Source organism: Sordaria macrospora, chromosome 3 (genome assembly GCF_033870435.1).
Source record: "Sordaria macrospora chromosome 3, complete sequence".
NCBI lineage: Eukaryota > Fungi > Ascomycota > Sordariomycetes > Sordariales > Sordariaceae > Sordaria > Sordaria macrospora.
Genome location: NC_089373.1, coordinates 3,569,367 through 3,589,165, shown reverse-complemented (window position 1 = coordinate 3,589,165; position 19,799 = coordinate 3,569,367). Strand labels below are relative to the sequence as shown.

The 19,799-nt window shown below is 52.4% G+C and overlaps 3 protein-coding genes across 3 annotated transcripts; 1 reads left to right on the top strand and 2 right to left on the bottom strand.

Moving 5' to 3' along the window:
• The first annotated feature begins 287 nt into the window (after window positions 1–287).
• SMAC4_00903 (uncharacterized protein) lies at window positions 288–3,895 on the top strand. Its single transcript, XM_003349965.2, has 3 exons — window positions 288–2,250; window positions 2,326–2,928; window positions 3,001–3,895. The coding sequence occupies exons 1-3, from the start codon at window positions 508–510 to the stop codon at window positions 3,625–3,627; spliced, it is 2,973 nt and encodes a 990-aa protein (XP_003350013.1). The 5' UTR covers window positions 288–507; the 3' UTR covers window positions 3,628–3,895.
• Window positions 3,896–5,525: 1,630 nt separating this feature from the next.
• SMAC4_00902 (uncharacterized protein) lies at window positions 5,526–6,252 on the bottom strand (the record flags this gene model as incomplete). Its single annotated transcript, XM_066089512.1, has 2 exons — window positions 5,526–5,582; window positions 5,719–6,252. 2 exons carry the CDS (start codon window positions 6,250–6,252, stop codon window positions 5,526–5,528), a joined length of 591 nt encoding a protein of 196 aa, XP_065946551.1.
• A 586-nt stretch (window positions 6,253–6,838) lies between these two features.
• SMAC4_00901 (uncharacterized protein) lies at window positions 6,839–10,243 on the bottom strand. The gene is made up of 2 exons (XM_066089511.1): window positions 7,755–10,243; window positions 6,839–7,695 (listed from the first exon to the last, which is right to left on the bottom strand). Exons 1-2 carry the CDS (start codon window positions 9,966–9,968, stop codon window positions 7,564–7,566), a joined length of 2,346 nt encoding a protein of 781 aa, XP_065946550.1. The 5' UTR covers window positions 9,969–10,243; the 3' UTR covers window positions 6,839–7,563.
• Between the last annotated feature and the right edge of the window lie 9,556 nt (window positions 10,244–19,799).

Below are 19,799 nucleotides of genomic sequence, written 5' to 3'. Positions count from 1 at the left end.
ACGGCAATTTTCTTGATATATAGGACACGCAATGAATCCCCTCGAGAGGGGTATGATAATGAAGAGCGTTTCCGCTATACAAACATGTCCTATACGTGCAGTACAACGTGAAATACCAACCAAGGTCAAAGGAGCAAATTCGGATATGAAACATTGAAAGGAAAGAAGCGACTTCCACAAGTGGTGGGTTGCGATTGGCTGTAAAGTACCTCTTCGAGCACTGTGCGAGTGACGCAAGTAGCTCACCGTGAATAAAGTGGAACGCGCTTGGCATCCCGACTTGGTGCTGCGGGACGCGTCTGGAATCCTATTGACCGTCATTGCAACTCACTCTCAACCTCACCTCACTCATATGTCGATTTGGAATCCAAACATTTCAGTCACCAAGACAATTGTCTGCAACCCAAGTGCCCCAAAAGAACTCTTGACGCTTCTCCCCGTTATACACAAATCTCATAGCCAAAAACCTGCAAATAAACAAAGCATCGACCTTTCTTCTCCGGCACCATGCCTCCCAAAAGCAACGACACTCCCACAACAGGGATGAAACGACCCCGATCCCGTCTGCAAGATGAAGAGACAACCGATGAGAACAGGGCACCACCAACATCGACACCGGGAGGAGGGGGAATGGCCAGTGCCATCAGCAAATCCAAAAGACAGCGGCTGAGCAATATCTTCGACCAACAAACCATGTTCTCATCGCCAACCGCCCCGGCCCTGGACCCCTTCGCGGCTAGCAGTCCCGTCACCCTGGGATTCCCTACTACGCCTCCAGTTGTAGCGACACCAGCAGCCGCAGGACTTAGGACATCGGCACGTCGCAGCGCGGCAAAATCAGCAGCAGCAGCAAAACAGACCCAGACTCCTGTCGCTAACGTCAGTGCCAAGAAGAAATTTATCGTTGAACGACAAGCACCGCCTAAGAGGTTGGTATTTGAGGAAACGTGGAGCAAACTCGGTCCGAAGGCGGCTGGAAAGGGAAATCCATCACCTCCTCCTGCCAAGGTACTTGATAGTGATGGGGAGGAGGTGGTGGAGGAGGAGGGGCAGGAGGTATCGAAACAGCGACGAGGAGGCAAGCAGTCAAAGTCAAAGGCTGCAGATATCTACGAAGTACCCGACGATTCGGAGGATGAATTGAAGCTTAACGGGGCGGCGGTGGACCGTCGTCAACCGGCCAAGGAGAGGCAGCAGCAGCCGTCGGAGAAGCAGCCGGAAAAGAACAAGGGCGGACGACAGACGAAGAAGAAGAAAGAAGCGGTAGCAGCTGATTCGAAAGAGCCACCAACACCCAAGAAACGCGGCCGACCGAAGAAGGCTGATAAGATTGCTGTGGACGCCGCAACGGAAAATGGGGCCGATGATGCTGCTACTGCACCAGCGAAAGTCTCTCGACGACAACCGAAGTCGAAGAAGAAGAAAGTGCAAATTAGCGATTCCGAAGAGGAGCCTAATACCATCGTCGATAACCAGCTTCTGCCGAACTTGGATTACGAGCATGGGAAGAACAGCCGACAGCAGGAGCTGAAGGGGATATTGAGTCCCCGAAAGAAGAGACAGGACGAGCGCAAGACCGTGGCATTTAGCAGGTCTGCTGGGGAGGTTGATGAGCATGAAGAGGAGGCAGGGGAAGGCAAACTGACTGAAGAAGTGACGTTTGAGGACCTGCCCACGAAGAAGAAGCGCACAGCTCGAGAGAATGAGGACGAAGCGGAGCCTGAATCAGCGGCCGTGGATGAAGAGGATGACGATGAAGAGGTGGACTCGGAAGCAAACGGGAGCGACGGCGACGACGAGGTCTGCGTAATCTGCTCAAATCCAGATACCAGAAAGGGCAACCAGATCGTCTTCTGCGATGGCTGCGACAAGGCCGTTCACCAAAAGTGCTACGGCATCCCTCGTCTTCCCAGGGGAGACTGGTACTGCAAGGAATGCTTGGAACTTGGAAAAGACAAGGAGAAGCCTGCGTTGGCAGCTGCGCCAGCGAGACGCAAAGATGAAGGGACGATGGCGGCGGTCGAGGTCGCACTACCCGAAGAGAAGGCGCCGGATATTCCGAACTTTGAACGGCATCTCCGGTCCCTCCAACGAGTCCTCGTCGAGCGCTGCACGGGTAGGCGGCGGACCAAGCTGCGCGGTCAAGAGGAGGCTTATGCGAAGACTTGCCAATTGGTCGAGCAGACTATTGTGGCGGGCGAAGGTAACTCGATGATGGTTATTGGTGCCCGAGGAAGTGGGAAAACAACGGTAAGCAGCGTGCCTCCCTTTCAACTCTCAAAAATATCCACGGAGCCTCAATCTAACAGTGAGTTGCGGTTATAGCTGGTCGAGTCTATCATATCCGACATGTCCGCACAGCACAAGGATGAGTTCCATGTGGTCCGGCTAAACGGGTTCATCCACACAGACGACAAACTAGCGCTCCGAGAGATCTGGCGACAGCTCGGCAAAGAGATGGCTGTGGAGGACGAGCTGATCAATAAGACCACCAACAACCACGCCGACACAATGGCATCCTTGCTGGCGCTTTTGTCTCACCCTGCTGAAATCGGCATGGCACCGCCACAGGATGGCGTGACGTCCAAGTCAATCATCTTCTTAATTGACGAGTTCGATCTTTTCGCCACACATGCCAGACAAACATTGCTGTATAACTTGTTTGACATTGCCCAGGCTAGGAAGGCGCCCATTGCCGTGCTGGGCCTGACAACGAGGATTGATGTTGTTGAGAGTTTGGAGAAGCGAGTCAAGAGTCGGTTTAGTCATCGATATGTGTATCTGTCCTTACCCAAGAACTTGCCTGCCTATTGGGATATTTGCAAGCAGGGGTTGGTGGTTGATGACGAGGATATGGACACGGAGGGAATCGATCAGGCGGTGGAGGGCCATTATGAATTTACAGAGTGGTGGAATGCGAAGGTCACGGTAAGCCCATCCATCCGATTTTGTCTTCTTCGATCATCTTGACCAGTATATGTACTGACTTCCAAACCGCAGGCCCTCTACAAAACCCCCTCCTTCCAGCACCACCTAGAATCTCACTTCTACAGCACCAAATCCGTCCCCGCTTTCCTAACCTCTTGCATCCTCCCCCTATCAGCCCTCTCCCCCTCGTGTCCGTCCCTAAGGATACCTCCAGCACCACCAACGTCATCCTCCCACACCCTCACCACCACCGAACCCCCCGACTCCAAGCTCCACCTCCTCGCCTCCCTCTCCGACCTCGACATCTCCATGCTCATCGCCGCCGCCCGCCTCGACATTGTCGCCCACACCGACACGGTCAACTTCGCCATGGCCTACGACGAATACACGTCGCTCATGAGCCGGGTGCGCGTGCAGAGCGCCAGCGCGGGCTTACTCGCTCTCGGTGGTGGGTCCCGGGTCTGGGGCCGCGGCATCGCGGGTATCGCGTGGGAGAGGCTGGTTACGTTGGGTTTGCTCGTGCCTGCTGCCGGTTCACTGGGCGGTGGTGGGGCGAATGCTAGGGGAGCAGGGGCGACACTGGGCCAGAGCGGAGGTGGACTGGAGGGCAAGATGTGGAGGGTTGATGTGGCGCTGGAGGAGATTCCGGGGGCGGTGAAACTGAACCATGTGCTGGCGAGGTGGTGTAAGGAGATTTGAAGGGACGATACATTGAAGGCCAGATGGCAAGTTTGATGTCGGGTGTGCATGTGGTGTAGCGGCGCGTCTATCTCAGTCTACCTGCTCGATGTGGGAGATGTAAAGTGGATTGGCGCGGGGTGTGGTTTTCCACACCACCGCCAGCAGAGTCTACATATATAGATGCTGAACAACGAGTACGTCTCTAGCATAGCTATATGGAGTGAGTGTATGAATTACGGACATTTCCCAGCCGTAAGGGCTCTAGTAGGAACGAACTTTTGACTACAAGGGATGCCAACAAATAGAACAATCGTCTGCTTGTTCAACTAACTGGCAGCGGCACTGCTAACCGCGCTATTTGACCAGGATCATAGTGGTCGTTGGCTGGTGGTGTTGGAAGGAAGGTACAGGTTATTGGACGGTATTGTAGGCCTTGGGGAAAGTAGAGGAAAGAGTGTGATGGTGATGGGGATGAGATGGAAGGACTGGTGTCAACTGCCGGGTGAGCGGGCAGACGATGCGAGCAACCAACCGGGTAGTCTAGACCACAGGTAAGGTAACTGCCGCTCCGGCTGTTTTTGTTAGTCGACTTTGTTAGTTCTTGCGTTAATCAGGTGCCGAAGTGATGTCCTCCGGAGCTGCCAACAAGTAATGTTTCTGTTTTGTGTTTTGTTGTGTTTTTGTTGTGGAGAAGGAATATCTCGTCATTATTAGCTCATTCCCTCTCACAGCTTCCACTTAGAATGCTTGCCATGCCATTTTCGGAGGGAAAAAAAACAAAGTCCCCCCGGCGTGCTCAATGGGACTTGTCCTAGGTAGAGAGTCTGGTCGCTCCTTCCTCAGACCCGCCTGCTGCCACTTGGAGGGTATACTACTGTATAAGGAGCGATGGAGAGTGAATGGGAAACAGCTACCAGTTGAAATGTCGGTCCTACCTGCTCTCACGCTCCTTACTACCTCTATATGTGGAGCACATTGTTTGGAAGTAGAAACACAGAGAGAACGGCGATCTCAAGATCCCGAAAAGCAGAACCAAAGCGTTGGATAACACTTTCAGGCTAGGTTGGCATCAGAGGCCGTACACTCTGATGCTGGTTTGTTTGCTTGCTCGTTACGCCTGGTCTGCTAGACGAGATATCTCCTAAATTGCCCTAAACCCCTTACAAGCGTAAGATGAATGGCTGTGTATACAAGGTAAGATACGCCGTAGTTATAACCAAAACGTATCAATTAGATATACAATGACGGGACATGTTGACCCTAGGTCTCGAGCGAAGCAACAAATGAGTATTTGACCGTACTTTGATGATATGAAAATTATAGAAACCAGGAAAGTATGGAAGCTATCACAAACAACACAAGATGCAAACAATCGGAACACCAGAACCGGACGAAATCAGTCTCAAATACAAATCTAAACAGAGAAGCAAAAGCCCGTGACTACCAGAAGAAAAGAATTCCCCCCCCCCCCCAAAAAAAAAATGTCGGATCATCTCGAGGGCATATGTCAAGTTACATCATCAGCGCCTACAAATGCCGGTGTGTGAAAAAATATCCACAACTCGCACCACCCCCTTTGCGTATGGCCGTCCCGTTCTGTCTTCTACCAACCAACCAACCCATCCACCATTCAAATCAAAAGCCAAAGACTCCCCCTAGTTAAACCCCAAGAACGCAGCAAACACCGCCAGTATAGCGGCAGCGGCGGGATAGCCACGAGCCGCACCAGCAGTCACAGGAGCACTAGGCTGAGCAAGGGCCTTGGTCCAGGTAGGCTCAGCGTGAGTGACTGGGATGACGACTTCCGTAGCAGTAGCCGTGGCCACGGCGGTCTGGGTGACGAACGAGTCGCAAGGCGTAGAGAACGAGTTCGGGGCCGGGGCGGCGGAACCGGAGGTGGGAGCAACCCAGGCAGATCAAGGGCCGTGAGGGCCATGAGGAGGACGAGCGGGGGGTGGGTGGAAGGGAGCAGCCTAGGTAGCGATGAAAGGAGGGGTTAGTTAGTATTTGCTTGTAAGAATAAATGATGAGGGCAGGTGATATGATGGATGGAAGAGAGAAGAATAAATGGAAGAGAAGAAGAAGAAAAAAAAAAAAAAAAAGACTCACAGTAGCACCAGCAGCATCTGTCGTGCAAGGAAGAGTAAGAACCGTCGAAGCCGTCACCACGATAGGCGCGCCATTCCAGATAAAGTTCGTGGGGATGGGGCAATCGATGGTGGTGCTGGAAGCAACAACTGGAGCGACACCATCACCCTCATCATCAGATTCCTCTCCTTTCTCTTCACAGTCGGATTCGTCTTCGGCAGTGATGGTGACGGCATCGGCATCGTCGCCCTCATCGGCAATGTCGGTCACGGCAACGACACCATCTTCCTCGGAAGCATCAATAGCAGCAGCAGCAGCCTGTGCTGGACGTCTGGCTCCTCCGGCGGGAGCACCGGGAGCAGGAGCAGGAGGAGGACCGGAAGGAGGAGGACCGGAAGGAGGAGGACCGGAGAAGCCAGCAGGAGCAGGAGCGACAGCGTCGGTAGCAGCGGCGGCGGCGCCGAAACCCGCGGGAGGAGCGCTGGTTCCCCAGTGGAAAGCAGAGGCGGAGCCCGCTGCGGTGAGGGAAGTGACGATGAGCGTGGAGAGATGCATTTTGGTTTGTGTTGAGGAAGGTGTGACGGTTGTCTGGAAAAGAAGGAGTGTCTGATGTGTTCTTGAGAAGGGGTTATTGTTCTTCTAAAGGAAAAGAAGATAAAAAGTCTTGTGGATGAAGTGAGTAACGCCAAAAGCGAATTAATGAGTGACTGGAAAGAGTGTGTTTGTCTAAGGAGTGACTGAGGTTGGAGGTTGTTCGTGTTGGAATATGCTGCTAGTGATGATGGGCCAGCCTCCTCCAAGTGAGCAGAAGTCTCGCATCTTTATGGACTTCGTTGAAGGGTACCAATCACCCCAGGGATGTGGTTCGAATATGTAAACAACACAACAGTACTTGCATCCCAGTCTAGACTTGAATAGATGTCATGCTCCAAAGTTCTGGTAAAATAAACAAAGTGGACAATATCCAATGAGTTACGACTGTTAAGCAAAGGGGATCAAAACATGAGGCGGCTCACGATCTCGCAAGAATGCGTCCGAGGGACAACCCCGCCACAACCCATTCCACAGCCATCTACTTGCCACCATGACACATTCCTGACGATTGAACACGAAATTCCAAGATAAAATGCTGTCCAGTAAACTGTTCAACTCATTTTAATTTTGCGAGTCTAAGGATTAGGATCGAGCACCATCAGTGAGCCCATCTACACAACTATCGGTCCGTCTTCTCCCCAGCCAACAGACAACTCTTGTTGGTGACCTTCGCCTTCATACCTTCTCTTTCTTTAGCTTGGCCCTGCCAGCTTTCTTCTGCACACACACACTGATTGGTACACGCAGCTTCCCAGCTTTGAAGCCCATTTTATGGTAAAGGGTTGATTATCACCTGGCCTGAGCAATATTGTGCAGCCCCCGAGGGCAATGGTGCCTTTGAACTTGATGCAATTGATCACCCCTTCCCTTTCCCCTAACAAACCGTCCGTTGCCTTGCCCACCCTTCCTTTGCCGTCAGGAACCCCCCTAGACCAGTTCATAACCCTTCTCCAAGATGACAAAGTAAATGAAGACTATATGCAGGTGACCAGCTCTCTCCCCGTCTATGTCGCGAGTTATCCTTTGAACGCCGTATGTCTCCAAAGAAGAGTAAGTGAACCGGAAAGACGGTAACAACATTAGTAGATATTTAGCCACCAGGACAGGTGAAGTAACACGGGAATCCTAGACCCTTATGCACAAGGTCATGAAGCCCGCTTCACGGATCATAGGGAAGATGGTGAACGTGTTCGGAATCGGGATTTTATTCCAAGACTTGGGTCAGGGTCGATATTTGGTCGTCCCCTATTCTCGGTCACACGCATGTGGACTTCACTGGCGGTTCGACCTGCTTTGGCTGCGCTCAATGCGTCCCTGGCCATGACTGGGCGTGATCGAATCGAAGTCATAGTTTCTGAGCGTCTGCTCGTACTTCGGGTTGCGAAGGAACTTGGGGACCGAGTCCTGTGGCTTTATTAGCTGATGGTTCTGACGAGGCTCTTTTTGTTATCAGTTCAACTTACGCTAGCCATCAACTTGAAAACAGCGTTCTGAGCATCCTCAAAAAGCGCCATGACTTCTCGAAGCGTATCAATCATGGTAACATCCTGGCCCACCGCCTTGGTCATACGTGTCGCGAGGTTGTTACGCAACTGGTGATCGATGTTGAGTTCGCATGGGGAACCAGGAGCCAAGAAAGCATTGTAGATGCCGTAGGCCTGGGCCATGATCTCCTTGATTCCATCCAAGGAAGCCGCGCTGTTGGGGCTTCGTTGCGCAAGGTCGATCGCTGCTCTGCATTGACGGACAAACTCGTCGGTATCCATGTAGAAGGCAAGGTTCTCTTCGCAGTGAGTCTCACGAAGGTTCTCGCGGAAAAGCAGGCGCAAAGAATTTTCGTTGAGGATCTTGTCTAGGCGCTGCGTGTTGGAGTCGCGCGCGATGCCAACAGAGCGGGAGGCAGAGTGGCCATCGCTCTCAGAAGGCCGTCCGCGAACCAAGGATCCATTGACAAGGTCCCTGCCCTTGGCTGTAACCTGGTAGATAGCGTGCTTCGTTGGCTGGAATAGGTGGTGGCCGGGGTTTTGTTGCATGTGGGCCTTGTCTTGCTGAACGGACTCCATGAGCTCATACTCGACGAAAAGAGAGGCGATTTCGATCGTTTCCCTGCGGTCGACTGCGGTCGAACAGTCCATCAACCAGTCCGTCGCAGCCTTTCCAGTAAACGTGTCTCGGTAGGTCCTGCCGTTCACCTTGCGTTCCGCAGCCATCTTGACACCCGTCAGACCATCCCTGTAGTCACTCAGGGAGTCCGAGTCCGCCGAGCTCACGCTCTGCTTGATGTTGAAGCCATTGGGTCCAATAAACCGGCGGAAGATGACTTCAATGAGGGCGCGGTCAGTGAGCACCTTGTCAGATTGGGAATCGCGCTCCAAGATGACCATCTGAGGCAACGAGTTTCCAATAAGCTCGGCGACTTGCTTCTGTTGAATGCCGTTTCTGGAGCAGAAGCGATCCAAGATAGAGATACCCTTGGGTGTTAGCTGCCATACGGACCCCTTCATGCTATATACCTGTTGGTATCTGCCATCCGCAGACTCGATGAACCTGGCCTCGAGGAATCTCTGACATATCGAACGGGCCATGTCCTTGGCCATTGAGAAGGTTGTTGTGGTCGTGGTCGTCACGATGCGCGAAGGGTCCTTAGGGTCCGGCATGCGGTTCGACTGCGAGAATTTGAGGGAGCCCAAGTTGTTGATGGCATCCTCAGACAGAAAGGTGTGTTCCACCTTGCTCAGACGAACACGATGGGCGGAGAGGGGAAGAAGGGAGACGATCAGCGTCGCAAAGAGATCTTTAAAATCCTGCGCATGCGGAGTTAGCGGCGGCAGCAGACTATTTTGTTGGCGCAAGCCAAGCGTCTCATGGACTTTGTCTGCTTCGTCTTCTATCGAGGCAATGCTAACCTTTGTGAACGGGCGGTCGTCATCCGTCATGCGCAAGAGCCTCGAGGAAGTTTGATGCATTTTGTTATCAACACGGCCGACGCGTAAGGGCAGAGGTCTGTTCGGATCAGTTTCGCTGTAGGGTTGTGAAGGGGGATTGGGATCCCGGGGCACTAGCGAGGAGGCCAAATGCTTTCCGTCCTCGGGAGAAGACTTGGAAGCGGGCCTGGAGAAGGAGAGATTGTCCGGGCCGGGCAGCAAAGAACCGCCAACGGTGGACTCGGGGCCGGTAGAAAGACGACCGTTTGATTGACGTGGCCGGATTATAGGTTCTGTTAAACCGGCCAAGGTTTTGTCGAGAGCGGCGGCGGCGAGTGCGAAAATGCCACCAGTGCGCTGGGAGCTAACAGATTGCGAGCTCAAGTGCGTCTGCTGTCGGGGTTGAGAGCCTGAAGCCGCCGGGAATGTGGGCTTGGCAACGGGATCGCGGACAGAATTCGAAATCGACTTTGCGATTGTGTTGCCGTCTTTGGCGGAGACGGTGGTGGAGGAGGAGTGGGAGGAGGTGGTATTTGAAGCGGTTCCTGAGGTTGCTGGTGCGCTGCCCGTGTTTGCGCTACCGCTAATAGTGCTAATGCTGGAGCTGCTGCCGCTGGCACTCCTGGATTTACTGCTGGTGGTGACGGTGCTACCTGTGCTTCGGTTGCCTGCTTGCAATGCGACTACTTGTACTGGTGAGAAATCAGAGTTGGCTGTGGACGTTGAGCGGGACGACGACGAGCCTGCGGCCATCTAACAGCGAGCGGGTTAGTTTGTAGATGTAACAGGAGGATGGGCGTGCCTTGTCGGGGATGGGCAAGCGTCGGTTCAAATAAAAGAGGGATGGTCGGCCACAGCAGCCGACTGGTCAGAGCTGGTCAGAACCGGGTCCATCCAGTGTCCAGTGCTTGCTGCTCAATGGGATGCCGGGCTCGAATGCTACCACTGGAAGCACCGAACCAGCCAGGGCATCTGCGGTGGAGCACATGCGATGTGGAGCACCCAGGTACCTACGGTGGGTGCAGCACTGCAGACTGCAGGCTGTGAGTGCAGAGTGGGTTCAGTGGACCAGTTCTGGTGCCGTCAAGTGTACGGCGGGCGGGAGTGACAAGGGGGCATTGGGCACACACAAGTGGGAAGAAGGAGACTCCGACAAGGCAATTCCATCGACAAGGCACGAGGAGGCCACGAGCACTGCGCTAGCAGCAGCTAAGAACCAAAGTGGCCTTGGGCTTGCCAGGATTTCACGATGGACCAGGGCATGCCCGTCTCGTCTCAGGACAAGGGGCAGTGATCCCAGCGTGACTTTCCCCCCAAAAGAAAAGCCACACCAAAAAAAAAAAAAAAAAAAAAAAAAAAAAAAAAAAACCAGGTAAGAGCAAGGGAATGGCCGGTAAAAGGGTAAGGTACCTAGGGACGCCGTGGTATCAGGATGGACCATTGTGAAATTCAGGTGGATGCCACCACCAAGTGAGCACTCCCATTGGCATGATAGACCCAGGCTCCCAGCCAGCCTGCGGGCCTGACAAAGGACCGGGAAAAGGAACAATTGAAAAAATGATACAGGAAACAACGGTTGAGGAACACCTACCTTTCCGCCAATAGCCCAAGACTGATGGATCACGCCCTCGTGCGACATCTCTGAACCTGTCTCGCCTGTCACTTGCCGTTGGACAAAACCCCGCCGCAGCCTGCGTCTCCTATCGTGCGAGCGAGACCGTGTATGGAGGCCGAAAAGCACACGGGAGAACCGCCCAAAAGTTTGCGTGAAAGGACGACGGCGACAGGAGGGGTCTGAGGCACCTCGCACGACCGCACCGATGACCTAAGAGACAGCCGCACCCGCTGCGTCGGTGTTGTGATGATGGAACCCCTGGGTGAAGCAGGCGGCCGAATCTAAGCTTCTATCACGAAAAAACTGACACTCAGCGTGCCGTCGAAGGGAGGTCGGAGCGTCTGTCGTCGTCGGTGGTTCTGGGGCTTTCTGAGAATAGAAAGCGCAGGATGACCGCGCAGCGAATGGAAAGCCGTGCGATAGGTGATAAGCTGAGCGGGCTTGTTATGCTAGGTTGCTCTCTCTTTCTCTGTTTTCCCCGGGGCCGGGTTTCAAGGCAGGTGTAGATTTTTAAAAGTAAGTAAAACGCCATTGAGCAAGGAGTCTTGTGTGAAGCCAAGGGATTTCAAATGATGCAGTGTCGAGTTGAGCGTGGCCGGGTGTCACGATTGTGATGTTACTGTCACGGTAACGGCAACTCTTCAACGCAGGTCGACGCAGGAGTCCTGTCGGCCGCACTATTGAGCGGGGCAATTACCATGTACACCGGGGTTTGCTGCGCAGACAGTTTAAAAGTGGAGGGTCACGACGGGAAAGGTAGGTGGTTGAACGTTTGCGATTCCATCTATGTATATCATGAAATATCTACCATTGGAGCTCACTGATGACGTGACGGGATCGAATATGAAAGTGAAGCCTCCCGTCTTCCCTCTTCCGTCCGTTCAAGGTTCAGTTTGCGGCTTCCGCATTTGCGGATCATGTCTGTCGCGTGGCAATGGCATAGCTGCATGGTTCACAACGTGACAGCCGAGATGCCAAAGGGTCACCGCGACTTTTCCTCTGTGGTTTACGGAAGCCAAACAGGCCGATTGCACCAAACGAGCCTACCGCGCTTGCTCAATAGACTAAATAATGATGACTGCGTATTGTGTCAGGCACCGGGTAGAGTCGACTTTCTCGGAATCCGGAGACGGGAGAGGCTCTTGCTAAGCCGAAAGCTGGTGGTCTCCGTGGCTGAGGTAACGGTTAACATATCCCGGATACGGAATTACACGTGTGTCAAGGTTCAAGCGGTACGGGTATCCGGTTAGTTGCGAAATCAATCACCGTCCTTTTCGAGTGACCACTTTTGCCTGCCCATTTGCATGTTGTTCATCTCGGCATTCGCAAACGGCGATGCGACGCAAGGACGCTGGCACGCGGTCAAGTGGGTTGAAGGCGCGGAGTCGGACTCTCTTTTGGTGTGGAGTATCCTTTCCCAGAAGACGCTACTGCACATTTGGCTCCGTAAAATCCACACAGAGTCTCTCCTCGCTTGGAAGATAACCTTCAGGATGTGGAAAGAACCGTGTACCGGAAACTCGGAGAATGGATTGTGGCAGAAGGATCATCATGCTAGATCAATGCCTCACCGTGTTGCCGGACTGTTTGAAGCAGTCGGTGGCAGTTTACAAGTGTCAGATACGCGTGTGTTGTGAGCATATTGTGACGTTATGCACAGACGAACGCTTGCACGGTTTCTTATCATCTGGCTCACATAATGATTAGTGAGGCCAGGAGGGGCTATTGAGAGGTTGGCAAGAAAGACACAAATCTTTCCCGAGAAACCGAAAAAAAAAAAAAAAAGGCGGTCAGCTTGCGACGATGGGATTCCCTGAATGCTGTTGAGGCTTGTGTGGCCAAAAGGCCAAAATGGTGGAGGACACGAAGCGTTTGTGGGAAAAATCTGATTGGGGAACGGGCGAAATCTCAGGACGAAAAGGAAGTTCGGTGCAGGGTGCAAGATCTGCGCGTGGCTCCAGGGATCTTTTGCAAACCACGCCATGCTGCTGCTTCAGATGGCAGGTCTTCAGCAATTATTGATACTGTGCAGAATACGGAGTACGCCGGAGATGTGAGCCGGAAATTGCATCCCTGGACTCTATGGACAACCGTATCTCATTTCCCTCGGCATCATTGGCTTGATCCTTCCAAAGGTCTTCGTTGATTGGAAAGGCGAGGGTCCCAATTCGTAACTTGAACTGCAGTGGCATCAATAATTCATGAGTTTAAACCTGTCATCCCGCTGCGATGTTTCCGCCGTGTTGTTTCCATTGTTCACTTTGTGTTTGTCCTATTGCCAATGCCAAAAACCGTGACCTCAGCAGCATCGCTGCCCCAGTCGCACAGGTAGTTTCTCGCACAAGCCAAAAGGGCAATGCGCGCCGGCGGTAAGAGATCAATTGCTTTGTCGCTTCACAATCATACACGAAACATGATGTCTTACCAGCATCAATGGATCCCTTTCTTCACAGATCTCACTAGAAGTCGGGCAATTGATGAAAAATGCCCGGCGATGTCAGATCTCATCCATCATGTGACCACTTACGTAAACTATAGGAACACGATCGGCCTCCAAGAAACCATTCCCAGTTCGCCCGGCTCCCGTTTCGCTTTGACACCCTCACACATCTCCTCGCTGGAGAGAGAGATGATGATGACGAGGTGCCAGTGGTGGAAACGGTGTGCCAATGGAGCCGGATGGAGGAGTGGCTACGGCGTACACATGCCGAACGGGTGCCAGCACGGAACCCTGCGCAATATATGTGGACCCTGGGAAATTTTGCAATGTCGTAATCATGAATTTGTCGATGGTTTTAAACGGTGCAAGGCAGATCCCGGTTTGGGGTGCACGTGCCTTTTCTGATTTGCTTCAATTGATTCAATGCACCCGCTCAGGTCTAAATTGAACAGATGCAATGGTGGGAAAAGAGCTTGTGCCATTGATACGGCCATTGTTTCCTTGGGCGGAACGTCTCACTGTTTTGCTCGCTTCAAAAAACGTTTGCGCCCATTTTAGTTGGATGTATCGTGCCCTTCGCTTTCTCAACTCTTGTCCTTTTGATTCGGTATTGTGCGACACGAGTCTGGAATCGAGACAACTCCCTAAAAGGTTTTGGATGATATTGCGCAGGTCGTCGGAAAGGCTGAACGGCGGCAGCGCCTCCACGTGTGCAGAAGCATGCTGTCAACCGAACCTGGAAAAATTGATGCTAGTGTAGAGTACACACCACACTGCATGGCGCTGAAACTCACGTGGAAAAGTGCTCACAGCACGTGGAAATCATCCCGAAACCAAGACGCCTCAGACACTGGCAGCCAATGGCCACGGCGTATTTGCAGTGCTTTCTACAACAAGAAGGCAGCACATAGGTGCGCATGCTGCGGCGAACAGGGGATGGGCACAGAATACCTATGCAGCCGACAAACATGGTAAGAGATGTACCTACAGCATAAAACGGGATATCTCTGAAATCTCCTTACCGCCAGTTACCTCGCCTGATTAGCACCATTATGCGTCATGAACCTCTTTCCATGAAGGGACGCATCAATGATATGCTCCGGCCTCGATACTACCTGTGTCAGCGTGAAACTGCTCATAGTGATGCTGGTCAAGATGACGGTCAGGGCAAACACAGGCCATGCAATGTGCTGTGAAATTCCAAATTTCGGTCCTGCCATGCGTCTGCCTGTTTACACAACACGAACGTACCTCTTATTTGCTCAGGGATATGAGGCGCGTTACCGAGTTCAATTGCGATCTTTTACTGCATGTGCTTATCTCCGCTTAACACGCACGTGGATGAGTGCGGGCTGCAATCTGTCCGCGACGGAACGAGGTGTTATTAGAAGAAGCGGGGTCACCGCTGAAGAAGTCAACAGTTACAACATATACGTTTGATCCCGCCGTAGGTTTATACAGATGGCTGGAGCCGTATCAGTGTATCTAAGATTGGGATACCTACCGTACTTTGCCTTGTGGTGTGGTCTCGTACCAATCAGCAGCATTTCTGGGAATGGGGGCAAGGGCAAAAACACTTCAAGTTTGACACCTCTACACTACGACTGAATGCTTCAAAACCCCGCGCGGTAAACAGGATCCCATGTTCAGGGTCAAAACTATAATTAACCCGACCAGGGAGAGAAAGATTTCAAAACGTCCAAAGTCGGATGGACAGGGATCCCCTTTTTTGCTCTCAAATGGGAAAGGACTTTTGGCTCCAAATCTGGTTCGGCAGTCTCAGAATAAGAGAATTGGCACACTCTCTTCCACATTTCAGCATCATTATTACGCGGCCGGCCCATATGATGAGTATCCACCGTTGGTGAGCTTATCGACGAGCCTGTTCCCTTTTCCAGCGTCGCCAAGGACGGACTCTGGAGATCCTCAAAAGAACAACCCAAACCACTAATTGCGCAGGTGAGCGAGCATAGCATTGGATTGCATTTGTGGTGAGTCGGTCACCGAAAGATTATTAATCAGGGTTGCTCTGGCCTATCTCACTGCGACAGTTTTAATGCAATTGGATGCCGCTGGGGTATCAAGCTTGCAAGCTTGCCCGCTGCGGGCCCTTTCCATGGGCCGACCAACCTGCCATCCCATCTCTACAGTCTACACAGTACCTACCCTGCCGTGCCATGCCCTGCTGCCGCTCCTTGCTGTCCGCCATTTTGCTCTGTTTCTTGAATCTCAACCATTTCTTCCATGGCCCCACAAGTCAAGATTGCACCCGATTTGCCACGGGCCCACGGCGACATAACCCTTGGCCTTTCTCGGCGGGACGGAGTGAACTCTGACGGGCGGGTGTGGGGGGGGGGGGGGGGGAATTTCGAGGCCTGTCGGCCATCTGTGATTTGACTGACCCAGCGCTCGGGACGATCCCTCTTTTGAGTTCAGATCGGACGGGAAACTGAACAGATGAGGCGAACAGAAACCTTCGGAACGATCGAACGCATGGGCGAAGCCACTCGAAAGGGGCAGTTTGACACACGACCACGTGGAGTTGGATGGAGCGCTTGCTCCGAATCCCGCCCTCAATCCCCGCGAGCCTCCGACCCTGAAAATCTCGAATGGAAAGCATGGAGGCGGAGCGTCTCGCCGACTCCGTGAAACAGCATGTCACATGGTCTTTGGTGTTCCGCTCCATCACCATTGCGTCCCTATCCAGTCTCGCTCACCAAACAAAAACCCGGACGCCCGCTAACGGTTATTGCACGCTTTTTTGGTGCTGCAAGCGTACCGTAGCCGCACAACTGACCGTCCGGCTTAATTTTTTGGGAGCGAGCCAGTCTCGGCCTTCCGGACATGTCTAGTCTTGTCTTGATAGCACGGAAAAACACCACATTTTTTCGGTGGGTATAATGTAGTGTATCTTGACGGGTTGGTGGGAGGAAGTTCGCCACCCCCTGAGGGCACAATGCAACTGTAACCACGCAACAGCAAGGGCCCTTCGCGAGCAACCACCTGGGACAGAAACTGCATCGAAAAAGGCCTGGACGCGTACCCGGACTCTACCATAGGCCGTAGCCCTACATTGAAAAGGCGATTGGCTGCACTTCCGGAGTCTTGGACACAATGGGAAGCCGAGCGAATGCCGCTAAAGACGGCCGTACGCCCGCGACAACCAGCATCGCGAATTCGGCATGTTTATCACTAGCTGGGTCATGACGAGGATGAGATAGATAAACATCGCCACATCATTTTTCTCTGGGCTCTCCCGGGTTCGCAAATGTTTGCGCAAGCGGACCGCTGCGAGAACCAATTCCACGGCCACGGACTCGTTGGCTGATTGATTGCTTGACAGGCTCCAGCTGTTCCGAAATGTTGGGACCGGCGACAGCTCCGGCAAACTGCCTATGACCCGGTGCAAGCTGACGCACCGAGTTGTCTATCGTGGGTCTGGCAAGGGAATATCCTCCAAGCAAACCATTCGGCGACGCGCGAGCTGAGTGGCAGCAACAAAAACAATTATGGGATCTCATGGCTTCAAAGTTCAAACGGGCCCTTTCAGCTTCGCGATTTCTTCGGACCTGAAACAAGAAAATTCTTCCTTTCTTTTTTTTCCGCGCCGCACGTGGCCGGATGGCGTGTTCTTGACGGTTCCAGAACCTCGGGTGCTACCACTACACGTGGGATGGCTGGGCTAGGCAAGCAAGCGAGGACTTCCTCGGATCCATCTCGACGCGCAAAGAGGCTACGGTAGCCTGACTTGGGTTTGAGTCTATGACAGTATACCATCTCCTTGGCGAGAGAAGCGGTCATTGATACGAACAAGACCGAATGGTTTCATGATGTTGGCCGGCGTAAGAGCCATAGTTGGCTTCATATGCCACCAGGCTGCTAGCGATCATGATGTTGTCATTGCATCTAGTGCTTACGCTCACCTGTCTTTTGCTGACAGGGAGCGTCGGCTAGGACATGACTATCAAGTCTGTTGGTCTTCAGCCAGCCATCAGACGAAATCCGAAAATTTACTGATGTATTGTACAGATACGCCTTCCCTCTTTATCCGAGATGGCGGCGCGGCGGGCGGCTTTGTGCCATAGCCACAGGATATCTGTCTGTTGGGTTTCAGACAAGGGCGCAAATGAGATGCACAGCTGAGGCTTTGGTGAAGCATCACAAATTCAGAAATGACAAAAAAATGTGACGGACATATCTCGTCTCTGGTGATGATTAGGCAGGCTCAGCCGCCTGCATCGTCCGTGTGTCGGACGTGAGACGGCCGTTGATCCACTCCCCCTGGTTCATTAACATCGGGAAAGGAGTTGCGTCGTGTTGGGAGCATCCTTTCTCCTTCCATGGCAGTCGAGACATAACTCACCACCTCGTCAACTTCCCACGGAGGGCGATGACTCGTTACGAACAGCGCTTTTGGTGATATTTGCTGGAAAGATAGACAGTGTCTAGAGACAGTGGTGCGTCACGAGAAGTCAAGAGCGGTGTAAGTCCACCGACTACCGAACGGTGAACCACTCTCCCGGTGTCTCTTCGTAGATACTGGGTAGTACCTAGGTGTGGCATCTCAAACAGTCGATAGGCGATTTACACCGTCTACTACGTACATACCGGGGTCCCCGGTTGCAGTTGGACGGGCAACTCGGCGCAACACTTCTATCATGCCTTCCTCAACGCCAGCATATACTGTCCTCATCCAATCACTTGTTGACAGGCTTGCTCTCTTTCCTAATTGTCGGTTCCTCGGAAGGTGCGGAACCACGCATGAATGCGGTGATTCCAGGAACAGGTTAATCCTGGACCTTCGAAGAAAGCCTGTATGTCGTGAATATACAATAGCAAGTCCGAGCAGGCCGGCCGACCGAGGGATCTGAGTATCACAAAAAACAAAAAAAAAAAAAAAAAAAAAAAAAAAAAAAGGGACAGTAGATGAAGCAACTAGCAGGCAAACACCATTGCAAACCAGGAATAACCACATGGCCTTGGTTAGGGTTGGGAATTCCCTTGTCGCGTGGCAGTGTCCAGGTTCATACCATGCCATGTCCCAACCAAACCTTCCAAGCCAACCAGTCAAAGACTCAAAGCCGCCAACCAGCCGATTGATAGTCAGGGGTCTTACTGAGAATGGCTTGGGCCGCGTTTTGGTTGGCCATGTTGTGCTTCACTACAGCCACGTGTGAGAAACGTGGGCGGAGAGTAGAGAAGGGATATGATTGGTACCTAGCTAAGTAATTTGAATGGTCGAGATTGGACTCGAAGTGTTTACCCGTACAAGATTAAGTCTGATACTTTGGCAGATGTCACATTTGCTCTTCTCTGGTCCTGGCGATTACTCTTCACTTTCAGAGATTAGAGACACGGGAAGATATCGGAATCTCTTTTGCTCAGATTATTGACTTAAAGATTATATCTGGCTAACTGACCTCGTTCACATAACTGCCTTCCAAGTTCCCGTCTCCTATCTGGTCAAGAATTGTCTGACCTGATAATGACCTCTACAACCAAATCATTCAAGCGATCAATCAGCACGATGTCGACCGTTGTGCCGCACGCTAGTAGAGATGGCTGTGGCATTGGTGTCTAGAATCTTGATTACATGCCTTTGAAGGTGATTCCCTTCAGGTCAGTATCTTCATCCACTGTCGATGGTCACCAGAAGCCTGATCAGACACTCGGATGGTACAACGCGCCCCATCACGTCTACCTCTCTACGCCAGTAAGCACATGAAGGGGTCGTCCGAGTGAGACTGACCGCACATTGTTAATTCCGATTCGTTCCAATTGATGAAGAATACAGACGCCGGTGGGTCACAACTCTGGCGATTGGCAGTTCAAGTAGGTATCGAACACAGCAGCAGTCAACCGAGGACTGTACCTACGTTCTTGGACACTCATCCAATACAAATGCCTGCCGGAGTATACCACCCTAAGTACTGTTGGTAGGTAATCGGGCATCCCAGCCTCCTCAACGTTCACCAGTAACGGCATGACAAACATGTATGGTAGTACCACCACCGACACGCAGGTGATATGATGTCGTGTACGCACATATATGATACTGTGATCACCAGCAAGAGACTGAGACTGGTCAATCAATCAGCTAGCTAGCACGAGATCTCTTCTTTTCCACGTGGCATCCATGACTCTTTCATTTTGTGGACGTATGTATGTACATCCGAACGCCACTCATAGTGATGAACCAAGCGCACTTCCCATTCTCCCACCTGCTGTATATGTAGATATCCACAAGAACAATGATGTATGCATGTCTTCCTCTCAGCCCCTACCTCCAACACCTTCTCTCATACCGTAAACCACAACTTGTTGGTCACTACTGGTAACATGCAGATTGTCACATCCAGGCGCGCCAGGGGAGGAGTTTGCGAATGCCACATGAACATCATACGACCGGCAAGCAAGCATCCGCTAGTTCGCTACCGACACGGCTGCTGCCGCAGGGGCTGAGGACGAGGGACGAGGGTCGGCATTCATTGAAAGTAGCGGGTGAATCTGTGTATCTCATGCGTTTGGG

Excerpts from the sequence above, each read along its gene's own strand:
- SMAC4_00903 (XM_003349965.2), top strand. The coding sequence starts at position 508 with ATGCCTCCCAAAAGCAACGACACTCCCACAACAGGGATGAAACGACCC. Across the intron at positions 2,251-2,325 it reads GAGGAAGTGGGAAAACAACG|CTGGTCGAGTCTATCATATC; the intron begins GTAAGCAGCGTG and ends TTGCGGTTATAG. Across the intron at positions 2,929-3,000 it reads GGTGGAATGCGAAGGTCACG|GCCCTCTACAAAACCCCCTC; the intron begins GTAAGCCCATCC and ends TCCAAACCGCAG.
- SMAC4_00901 (XM_066089511.1), bottom strand. The coding sequence starts at position 9,968 with ATGGCCGCAGGCTCGTCGTCGTCCCGCTCAACGTCCACAGCCAACTCT. Across the intron at positions 7,696-7,754 it reads TTTTCAAGTTGATGGCTAGC|GACTCGGTCCCCAAGTTCCT; the intron begins GTAAGTTGAACT and ends ATAAAGCCACAG.